The sequence below is a fragment of the Microcebus murinus genome, chromosome 3, assembly GCF_040939455.1.
Source record: "Microcebus murinus isolate Inina chromosome 3, M.murinus_Inina_mat1.0, whole genome shotgun sequence".
NCBI classification, from domain to species: domain Eukaryota; kingdom Metazoa; phylum Chordata; class Mammalia; order Primates; family Cheirogaleidae; genus Microcebus; species Microcebus murinus.
In genome coordinates, this window is record NC_134106.1 from 39,741,100 (window position 1) to 39,753,341 (window position 12,242).

At 38.3% G+C, this 12,242-nt stretch overlaps 1 protein-coding gene across 2 annotated transcripts in view; it reads left to right on the forward strand.

Annotated features, from left to right (window-relative positions):
• PPP1R21 (protein phosphatase 1 regulatory subunit 21) overlaps positions 1-12,242 on the forward strand; it is a 59,673-nt gene that overhangs the window by 5,661 nt on the left and 41,770 nt on the right. For both annotated transcript variants that reach the window (XM_012755450.2, XM_012755468.2), the window contains exons 2-4: positions 6,072-6,140; positions 8,946-9,092; positions 11,964-12,065. In XM_012755450.2, the coding sequence (XP_012610904.2) occupies positions 6,072-6,140; positions 8,946-9,092; positions 11,964-12,065 (318 nt within the window). The remainder of the gene's footprint in view (positions 1-6,071; positions 6,141-8,945; positions 9,093-11,963; positions 12,066-12,242) is intronic.

A 12,242-nucleotide genomic window follows, 5' to 3' on the forward strand; every position in this document is an offset into this window, starting at 1 on the left:
TAGAGTGAGTGCCGTGGCGTCAGCCTAGCTCACAGCAACCTCAAACTCCTGGGCTCAAGCGATCCTCCTGCCTCAGCCTCCCGAGTAGGTGGGACTACAGGCATGCGCCACCATGCCTGGCTAATTTTTTTTTTTATATATATATCAGTTGGCCAATTAATTTCTTTCTATTTATAGTAGAGACAGGGTCTCGCTCTTGCTCAGGCTGGTTTTGAACTCCTGACCTTGAGCAATCCACCCGCCTCGGCCTCCCAAGAGCTAGGATTACAGGCGTGAGCCACAGCGCCCGGCCTGTACATAGTATTTGATTAATTAACTAAAAATTTATGGATTAGAATCTGAGGGTATTTTGTAAAAAAGAAAAAAAAAATATATAAAAAAAAAAATTTATGGAGTGTCTTCTTTATCCATAGCATTGATCTTTCATTGTAGGTAGAAACTACAAGGAAGTATACTGTAGTCTCTACCATGAAGAACAGTTTAAGTTGGCCGATGGGAAATGAGTACAGAAATCATAGATGAGTGAATGTAAGGTTTATTACTTTAACACATTAACTGCCATGTGAGTTGTATTTAACTCAAGCTAGTTAAATACCTGGGACCTTGTAAAGCATATGTAACTCACATGTCTCTTTACCTTGGGAGCCAGGTGGTGTGCAGGCCACTCAGGTTGCCATACTGTAGCATACATGTTGTGTGACGGGTGGCCCCCTGGGCAAGACTCCGCAGTTGTTTCCTGAAAATCTTACTTGTTAATGTTCTTATTGGTACAATTAATATTAACTATATAATTGCATATAATTCATGCACAGAAAACAATAAAAAATAACAAATTTTTCATTAAATTAGAAAGGATCGTTTTGTTTTCAAATTTTTTATTCTATTTTCATAATAAAACACCATGGCCCCAAGAAAAAATTCTTTTTTCTAGTGTGGCAGTCAATGTGTTAAAAAGTAAAACTAAAACTGAATAGTTTGGGCCAGGTGTGGTGGCTCACACCTGTAATCCTAGGATTCTGGGAGGCTGAGGCGGGCAGATCATTTGAGCTCAGGAGTTTGAGACCAGCCTGAGTAAGAGCAAGACCCCATCTCTACTAAAAAAATAGAAAGAAATTGGCTGGACAACTAAAAAAAAAATACACACACACACACACACACACACACATATATAATTAGCTGGTCATGGTGGTGCATGCCTGTAGTCCCAGCTACTTGGGAGGCTGAGGCAGGAGGATCGCTTGAGCCCAGGAGTCTAAGGTTGCTGTGAGCTAGGCTGATGCCACAGTACTCTAGCCCAGGCCACAGAGTGAGACTATGTCTCAAAATAAATACATACATACATACATACAACTGAATAGTTTGGTCCTGAGTTCAGTCTCATAAAACTGATTGGTTTAGGCTGGGCACTGTGGCTCACGCCTGTAATCCTACACTCTGGGAGGCCGAGGCGGGCGGATTGCTCAAGGTCAGGAGTTCGAAACCAGCCTGAGCAAGAGCGAGACCCCGTCTCTACTATAAATAGAAAGAAATTAATTGGCCAACTAATATATATAGAAAAAATTAGCCAGGCATGGTGGCGCATGCCTGTAGTCCCAGCTACTCGGGGGGGCTGAGGCAGCAGGATTGCTTGAGCCCAGGAGTTTGAGGTTGCTGTGAGCTAGGCTGATGCCATGGCACTCACTCTAGCCTGGGCAACAAAGTGAGACTCTGTCTCAAAAAAAAAAAACAAACAAAAAAAAAACAAAACTGATTGGTTTAGTAAGAGATACCTTGTTACTAGTAACTGCCACAGGATCTGAGGAGTAAGCTCACTGTGGGCCACAGGGAGCGATTAGGAAAAAATTATGGAGGAAGTAGAACAAGAGGTGAAAAGTAGGCTCCTAAGGCAGGGCATGGTGGCTCAAACTCATAATCCTAGCACTTTAGGAGTCTGAGGCAGGAGGATGGCTTGAACTCAGGAGTTTGAGGCTGCATTGAGCTATGATTGCACCATTGCACTCCAGCCTAGGGAGCAAAGTGAGACCTTGTCTCTTAAAACATTTTAAAAAATAAAAACAGGCTCCTAGAAGAACAGATGGGACTTGGTTGGCCAAAGTAAATAAGGACTGTGCATTCAAAGTGAAGGTAAAATTAATCAGAAGATTACAAAACAAGGAAAAATGAGATTTAAAAGGATTAAGAGGGCTTCAGAGTTGGGATTCAGAGGTACTATTTCTCACCGAATGGAACAGAAGAGATTGGTGCACACCTGCTGGAAATAGACTATATTGTCCTCAGGAGAGTTTTTCTGTCCTAAGAGAGACTTCAGAGCAATTGTTTCTTAGTTAGATCATGCGCATTGGAGGCTTCACACTTGTCTCTTAGAGGCATTAGTGACCATCTGGTGATCTTGTACCTCTTATCTATTATAAAACAAAACTACTGTACATTTGCTGTCAATGTGGTGAATATGTGAGGAGAAAAATAGATTCTAAAAGATCAGATTGATCATAGCAGTACCAGCATTTGACAAGCTTCTTGTTCAGTATTGCAGTAGGAGTGGTAACAGTGATGCTGAAATGCAGAAAAACATCTAGTGCCACAAAGGGTAGTTAAAATGGCAATGGAGTATGCCAGTGTTATCATCATCATCCATGTCTGTCTACTAAATATAGAAAGGAATTTTAGGTAAATAGTTCTAAAGGAGCTGCATTTTGTGTTAAGAAGTTTCATTGAAACCATATTTGAGCTGTTATGTTGAGTAAACAGTATTTTTCAAAGGAAAATCAAAATTATTTTTTGTTATAATTAGTTATAGTAAATTCCAAACAGGAGTAATTTGAAAATTTCATTTTGCTCTTTAACAAAAGTAGGCTATTCAGTTTGCTTTAAATAGTCTTCAGTGTGCCATAGAAATGAAAGGTGAAGTTCTTTTTTTTTTAGTTGTTGTGATTGGTTTAGTTGTTCTGGTCCTACAGAAAATTATCAGCTCAATGGAGTTCAAACTTCATCCCTAATCTTTGAAGCAGTCATTTAGGAGTTTAAATACCATACAAAGAAAACATGAGATTATAGATTAAAGTTAGGATAGGTTTATGAAATGAAACCTAAACACTAAAGTAGAATTGCTATCTTGGCTATATGGGTTTGAAAATATTTATTTATTATATTCTGCTATCTAGGTAGCACATTATTCAAGAGTATGTTGATACTGCTTAAAAAGTAGAACACCACATCATGGAAGTCAACATTAAAGTAGTTTTTCTCTCTTTTGAACTAGAGCAGAGGTTCCCAGACTTTTTCTGTAAAGGGACAAATAGTATATATTTTAGGCTTGGGGTCATAGTAGTTTCTGTTCCAACTACTCATCTCTTCCATTGTAGCTCAAAAGCAGCCGTACACAGTACGTAAATAAATGAGTACGGCTATCTTTCAGTAAAACTTTAAAACAACTGGCAGTGCAGTTTGGCTCTTGGACCTTAGTTTGTCAACTCTTATTCTAGAGAATTTAATGTCTATGCTACTTTTTATTTTTATTTTTTGTGAGACATGGTCTCACTCTGTTGCCCAGCCTGTATACAGTGACATCATCATAGCTCACTGCAACTTCAAACTCCTGGGCTCAAGTGAGCCTCCTGCCTTAACCTCCCATGTAGCCAGGACTACAGATGCATGCTACTATGCCTGGCTAATTTTTATGTTTTTTGTAGAGACAGAGTTTTGCTGTGTTGCCCAGGCCGTCTTGAACCCATGATCTCAAGTGATCCTCCCCATTGGCTTCCCAAAGTGCTGGGATTACAGGCATGAGACACTGGGTTTGGTTTATGCTACTTTTTTTTTTTAAAGGAGGAAATACTAGTATTGTTAGTAATCTTTTAAATATTTTATCTTCCCTTTTAAATGGTAAGTTCTTTGGAAACAGGGTCCACATCTTTTACTTCTTTGTCTTCCCCATATCATTTAATACAATGCCTTACACCATGGCAACTGTAATAAATGTATCTGTTTTCCCTTTGAGTCCACTCTGATAATAAGAGCTGTTTCCATTTGTGGAGCATTTTATAGTTTAGAAAGTACTTTGACGTAGGTTTCTTGTCTGGTTCTCACAATAGCCTCAGAAGAAGAAAGATAGAGTAGATGTGCTTACCCATTCTCTAGACTATGTAGCTGAAGCTCAGGAAGGTTAAGTGAATTCTCCAAGTTTATATAGTCTAGTAAATGGCAGAGCAAAGATTTGGGTCTGCTTTCTATTATGGTAATGAACTGTGATCTTTAACTTTCTAAAAATAGAAGATGCTCATCTTTTTAGTCTGTCTTTTGCTCAAACTGTTGAATATCCTGCAGTGTTCTTGCTTTTCATTTTAGAATCTTAGCTAAATTTTTTATTGAGTTTTAAATACTCAGTTTAAGATTTAGCATTCAAATATTCCTACTCTTTTGGCACAGAAAAGAGTCATTTCTGTTCTCTGTTCTCAGGAGACAGATCTGAGCTATACAGAATTAGAAATAGATTTTTTTTTTAAAGCTTATAGATAAAACTGTCCCATTCTTTCAGTTTCTCTGAGAAGAGCCTGGTCTTTCATGCTCTCTGAGCCCTCAGAATATTAGTCTGTAAACCTTTTGCTTTGGCTACAATGGACTTATGTATCTATACTTAACATGCTTTGTGTTCTCTTTGGTGAGAATACTTTATTCTTACTACAGAAGTGAAATTTATCTTTTAAAACCCTGCCAGTGGCAGTTACATAAATAACTAGATATATACATAAGTAATGTATACATTAAGTAAAAATTTATTAAGCTGTATAATTTTTGATTTGTAGTCTTCTTCTTCTTTTTTTTTTTTTTTTTTTTTTTTTTTTGAGACAGAGTCTCACTCTTTTGCCCGGGCTAGAGTGCTGTGGTGTCAGCCTAGCTCACAGCAACCTCAAACTCCTGAGCTCAAGCAATCCTTCTGCCTCAGCCTCCCGAGTAGCTGGGACTACAGGCATGCACCACCATGCCTGGCTAAGTTTTTCTATATATTTGTAGTTGGCCAATTAATTTCTTTCTATTTTTAGTAGCGACGGGGTCTCGCTCTTGCTCAGGCTGGTTTCGAACTCCTGACCATGAGCTATCCACCCGCCTCGGCCTCCCGGAGTGCTAGGTGTATTCTTCTTTTAAAATAAAGCTATACCTCAATTTTTAATAATTATGAAAAAAAAGCCCAATTTTTACCTTTCTCCAAAGGCTTCCCCCCACCTCTCCAACTCACTGCTTTTCTCACTTAAATGTAGCTTTGTAAAAAAGTAGCCAGTATTGTCTAATTGGCATTATGACTCTGGAGTCCAAACTGGTAGGGTCTGAATCTCAGTATTGCTGCTTAGCCTCTCAGTGCCTCAGTTTCCTTATCTGTGAAATGGAGATAATTAGGGTACCTACTTCATAGGACTGTGAGGATTAGATGGGATAATACATGGAAAGTACTTAGGATGGTGTCTGCTATGTAATAAGCATTCAAATGTAAGCAGATGTTAATTTTTAAATTTAGGCTTCTTAGTTGCTTTTGTACACTGCCTCAGCTGATGCCTGATAACATGTCTGTCATTCCTGTGGCCATAATTAATGATGACATTTGCATGTCTAATGTTAGGTGCAGTGTCCCACTGGGAATGTTGATGGCCCACATTTTGATTTTCTGTACAATTCTTGTTTCATAATTAGTCCAATTTTATGTATTTTACAAATGAATGGTGTGCCAGAATTTTAAGAAAAATGGCACATTCTGTACCCTGTTATTTATTGTATTTTATTTAGGAACATGACTTGGTTTCATAGAAAGGATGAGGCACTAGAAATTGGGAAACGTGGATTTTAGTCCCAGTTTTGCCATTCATTAGTTTTGTGTCATTGGGCACCTTGGCCTGTGTGTCCATATCTGTAAAGTGACGTGTTAAGGTGTCTATTATCATCTTTGAGGCTAATTTTTTTTGTTCTCATATATGTGTGAGGAGACATTTACTCAGTGTCATGATCCCTGTAAGATAGTTTAAGCGATTTCCTTGATATAACTGATTGCTTTATGTGAAAATTATTACTTTCTCTGTTTTCAGCTTCGGGCTCAGAATCAGGTCCTGAAAAAAGGTGTTGTGGATGAACAAGCAAATTCTGCTGCTTTAAAGGTATGCAATAGGGTATTTGTATTGTGAGGGTTAAGTTAGTGTTTGGTGGTGCTCAAAGCTGGGGATTCAGCTGGTTTTCTGGGTTAAAGTCCCAGCTCTGACACTGATTCACTAGGGGTAGAGGATGGCAGTACAGGTTTTGTCGTTAACTTTCTTAGGTGTGAATATGATGTGCTTTGATTTCCTTGGCTAAAAATTACCAAAAAAGTATGATTTGACTTTATCTAATTTCTCCTATACTTCAAAACCTTTGTTTGGCTCAGTTCATCTGGACTAATGGGGCTCCTTGTCTGTCGTCATCACTAGAGGGCACTCTGAGGGAGGCTATGTCATATTCATATTTGTATCCCCAGCACTCAGCAGATGGTAGGGCCCTAATAAATGGATTTGAATGTGTGAATCATTTCCATTAATCTTCCCTTTAGTTGAGCTACTTAATAGTAATCATCTATGTTAATCAGGACACTCCAAGTGATACATTTTATCATCAGCACCTTTGTTAACTGAGGGGAGAAATATGATAGGAGATGAAGGAATTGGTGTGTAACTCATTCCAGTAGGCATGTAATAAATATTGCTTTGTGATATTTTAAATGGATACATTAATTCTAGGGTATGGATTCCTTCTTGGCCAAGTTTCAGTTAAATATACTGCCTACCTCACTCTTTCACTTTCTCTCTTTCTTGTTCCCTCTCCTCTCTTTAGACTGATGGGATTAGGATTCCTTTTACTCTGATCTCTTTCTGGAGTAGCCCCCAACCAGGGATTTATCTTAGGTGGCTCCACTCAGATAACTAAGCCCCAGAAATACGTCTTTTTACATAGCCAGTGTTGGTCCCTACATTAGGAAAATATGTCTCTGAGACTGTTGTCCTCAGGCGCTGTTACCACAGTCTCAGGGCTGAGATGATTCAGAACACCCCACTCATACTTCCAAAGCTCTTTGTACCCAAGCCAAAGTTATTAAAAAAGCTTTCTAGTCAGGATTTGTTAGTCACATTACTGTTTTATCAAAAATGCTGAAGAAATCATCACCAGCTCTCCTAATAATGGGGAAGGTATTTCCTAGCTTATTGTAGTAGCCTGCTCTGGCTCACTTTGTTGCCCAGGCTAGAGTGAGTGCCGTGGTGTCAGCCTAGCTTACAGCAACCTCAATCTCCGGGGCTCAGCGATCCTACTGCCTCAGCCTCCCGAGTAGCTGGGACTACAGGCATGCGCCACCATGCCCGGCTAATTTTTTGTATATATATTTTTAGTTGGTCAATTAATTTATTTCTATTTTTGGTAGAGACGGGGTCTCGCTCAGGCTGGTTTCGAACTCCTGACCTTGAGCAATCCGCCCGCCTCGGCCTCCCAAAGTGCTAGGATTACAGGCGTGAGCCACCACGCCTGGCCTGGCTACTACTCTTGACACCCTCCTATTGCTGGTCGTGTTTGATTAACTCTGTGATGGCAGCGATGGTGGCAACAGTGGTGGCAGGGTGACTGTGGCACCTTGTGTACCATCTAGTGAGCACTCAGTGTGCCAGGTGTTTTGCTAAGTACCTTGTACCCATTTTCTCATTTAGTGTTGACAACAGCCCTGTGAGGCTAGATAACATTATCATCCCCATTGCAGAAACTGGAGTTTAAAGAGAGGTTGGGATAGATGTCTCCTGAAATTAACAATTGGTTAATGGAGTTGGAACATTAGTCAACTAGTGATAATTAATTATAAGAATATAAAGAAATTACTTTTCCTTTTACTATTTATTACAGTGGCCATTATAATTATAGTAAGGTGACAATTTGCCAGTTTTCTAGACAGGAATATTAGGATGTCCTTTGTTTCATTAGGCTTTTGATTTTTATTGGGTTTGCCTCTTTAATGAACTGTGGATATAGTAAATATTCATTGACTTGAATTTCTTTAATTTGAAATGATAATTTGGACATGGGCTGGGCCTAAGTTTACCTTTGAACTTCAAGTAAAAATTAAGGACTTACTAAACAAACTGTAGACAAGAAAAGTGCTTTTCTATAATGGAAGCATATTGTTCTAGCACTGCTTTGAACATGAAAATAATATCAGAAGATTATAGACACCAGCCTGTGGTTTTAAGGTTGCTGTTTCAATATAGTTAAATCATCTATTCATTAAAACATGACTTCTTGGCTTTATAACTGTTTGTTTCAGTAGAAGTCATAAAACTGGAAACACTCATTTCTTTTAATAAACAGTAGAATATGGCCATCTGTGTTTGTCAGTGAATACATTGTCTGAAAATATTTTTGTTATGATAATATTGATTTTTGTCTTTGACATATCAGAATAGTTAAAGTAGAATTAAGTGCATTGAAAGGACTTCATTTTGACTAAATTCAGGGGAATTATAGAAAAAAAGGAATATAAATATATTTTTTTCCCATTCTTGCTCACTGAAGGGAATCATCAGTGAGTCTGAAGTTCACTTTTAAAATTTGAGTTTATAAACTTGTAGCCTTAGGCTTTGTGTCTATTCACTGCCATAGATATAACAACATAGAGTTGTGGATATTTTACTTTAAGTTGATGATAATATGTTATTTCAGCAAATGCTCTTTTTATTTTCTTTTTAAATTTACTTGGTTTGGCCAGAAGATGATTTTTTTTCCACAGGACAGAGCTAAAAACGTAAAAACTGCAGTGATAAACATAAAACTTGAATTCCCTAAAGCAAGAGGTTTTGATTATATTTTAGTGAGACAAAAATTTTTATTATTATTATTATTTATAAACCTTAGGGCTAAACTGTGAGGAATGGTCTGTTTTCACTTTGATGTAGGAACAACTGAAAATGAAGGATCAGTCTTTGAGAAAACTGCAACAGGAAATGGACAGTTTGACATTTCGAAATCTGCAGCTTGCCAAGAGGGTAGAGCTACTTCAAGATGAACTATCTCTAAGTGAACCCCGAGGCAAGAAAAACAAGGTAGGTTCGAATAAATGCAGGTCAATGTGATCTTGTCATTAGGCACAGACATCTACAGGCCATCCTTGTTTTAACAAAAGACCCCACTCAATTAGAGAATACAAATTCTCTAATGTTCCATTGATACATCTGGATATTGAGTCAAAAGAGCAGAAATTTACTATTAATATATACTAAGTGTTAGGGACATTTTCATATGAAAGTCAATTTTAAAGAATTTATTGGGAGCAAACATGTGCATAGTTAATTTAGTGGCTGAGAAAAGTCAATGGAATAACTCATATTGGGCAAAATCGTTGACATCTTTTACTTATACCAAATTGCCATTAACCCAAGGTTGCACAAATAAAATGAGAGATATTGTGAAAGTGTAATTACTCATGAGAAAATAGCAGTTGAAACATTCATACCTTAGGTTTATAAGTTCACTGCAGATGTCTTTTCTTTTTTTTTTTTTTTTTTTTTTTTGAGACAGAGTCTCACTTTGTTGCCCAGGCTAGAGTGAGTGCCGTGGCGTCAGCCTAGCTCACAGCAACCTCAAACTCCTGGGCTCGAGTGATCCTTCTGCCTCAGCCTCCCGGGTAGCTGGGACTACAGGCATGCGCCACCATGCCCGGCTAATTTTTTTTTTATATATATATCAGTTGGCCAATTAATTTCTTTCTATTTATAGTAGAGACGGGGTCTCGCTCTTGCTCAGGCTGGTTTTGAACTCCTGACCTTGAGCAATCCGCCCGCCTCGGCCTCCCAAGAGCTAGGATTACAGGCGTGAGCCACAGCGCCCGGCCCAGATGTCTTTTCTTAGTGTTTATTCTTATGAGGCCGATTTGATATTCTTGTCCTGAGATTTTTTTTTTTTTTTGAGACCGAGTCTCGCTCTTTTGCCTGGGCTAGAGTGCTGTGGCATCAGCCTAGCTCACAGCAACCTCAAACTCCTAAGCTTAAGCAATCCTCCCGCCTCAGCCTCCCGAGTAGCTGGGACGACAGGCGTTGCATCACCATGCCTGACTAATTTTTTCTATATGTTTTTAGTTGTCCAGCCAATTTCTTTCTAATTTTAGTAGAGATGGGGTCTCGCTCTTGCTCAGGCTAGTTTCGAACTCCTGACCTTGGGTGATCCTCCCACCTCGGCCTCCCAGAGTGCTAGGATTACAGTCGTGAGCCACCGTGCCCGGCCTGTCCTGAGATTTAAAGATGCATTTTTTCCCTTATGGTTTGATATGGTGAGACAAGATTCTTACTGGTCTAAGATTTTGACCTGGTACTTTGAACATTCTATAATTAAGAAGTTGCTTTTTTTCTTAAGGGTAGGAGTTAGTGATTGAGTCTATAAATCCTGTATATAGAACAACACTCCACAAATGAGTAGATGGAGGCAGTTAACAATAGAATGGAGAGGAGGGAAGGAGAGAAGGCACACAGTGACTCTGAAGAAATGCAGTGTTGAGGGAAGATCACAGGCTTTGGAGTTAAGCCAGGGCTTGAATTCTTTGCCTGCCGTTTATAAATCTATGACTTTAGGCAAAATTTTTAACCTTGCAACCTCAGTTTCTCCATCAGCAAAATGCAGATGAGACTTTCATGTTTGTTGAGAGGATTAAATAGGATCATGTAGAAGTGCCTAGGACCATATTTGCCACATATTGGGAAGTTGCCACAATTCTATGTTATTACTTTTTCCATATGTGTTTCCCTTACATGAGAGGATTCTGTAGGGTGGTAGTGTTCAAATAAAGGGGGGTTGGAGGGACAGAGAAGGTATAACTGATGTGTATTAGAAGCACTTGGGAAACTTTGTCAAAATACACGTCCTGGAAATTCTTGAAGATGCTTGGGGGAGGGAATAACCATCTAGGCTTCAAACATGCTCCCCAGGTTATTAATGTCCCTGCCTAGGACTGTTTGGTAGAGGCTTGGGTTTGACACTTGTAAATTAATTTTGATTAAAGCTTTCTAAATTTGGAAGCACCGAGGACCCGAAATATGTCATTCAGCAGTGTTCCTTATGCATGTCTTGTGTTCCAAACATGGTGCATATGTAATGTTTTTTCAATATAGCTGCTTCATTTTTAAAGGGCTTTTTAATCACTGATTACATTGGATCAGTATGTGACTTCATTTTAAGTGAGGAGTGAGGGTACAAAAAAGAGAGAAGGGTGGTGACAGATGTCTAGACACAGTTTCATTGTTAGACTGTTCCTGGAATAGTCTCAGTTCTATGTATTACATGAAAACAAGTGTTCATTATTAGATCTTTTAAATAGTACTATTCTTCTATGTAGAATAAGTTATTTATTAGTAAAAGACCAAAAAGAAGGGATTTTAATTAATCTTTGAGCTTTTTTCTTATGTTTATTTATAATAGCTTTATTTTATGTGGTTTTCTTTTTAAATTTAGAAATTTATATGGGCTTTGATACAAACTTATGCTTGTGGATGCTGTTGCATAATTTATTACAATTTCTTAATGGGGTTTAATAATTCAGACTTATGGAATTGCTAAAACTCTCATTTCTCAAACCAAACAACCAAATTGAAATATTTATTGCATGTTTATATTGCTCGCTTTCTGGGTCTGCTCTGTTCTCCAACAGAACTGCTCCTGAATTCATTTGCCAAGAAAGTAGTGAGGCTTATCTCTTCTTTTCTCTCTCTCTTTTTAAAACTTTCCTGCCCATTGCAATATTTGCAATTCCAACTTGTATCACATAGGAAAAGTTAAATGATGGACTGTATACCTTTTGCAGGATTGTTTGAAAATGGTGAACACGTAGAAGAAACAAGCTACTAAGGTGCTAGAGAATCTGTGTACCTTAGGATGTTTCTCTAAAGGATGAAAGTTATGTGGACATAACTTATTCTTTCCATCAGAAAAGTGGAGAATCTTCTTCTCAGTTGAGTCAAGAGCAGAAGAGTGTCTTTGATGAAGATCTGCAAAAGAAGATAGAAGAGAATGAACGGTTGCACATACAAGTGAGGAAATCTTTCTGTTTTTCCATATTAATATAAAAAATGGGTTGTATGAACTAGAGTGTGGAAAAGCCAAGGCCCATAAAGTGTTTTGTGTCTGTGTGACTGTTTTAATGTCTCCTATGGTCTTTAAGTATATATGTCAGTGTCATTTATTCTTTTCTTAATTCTCACACATAT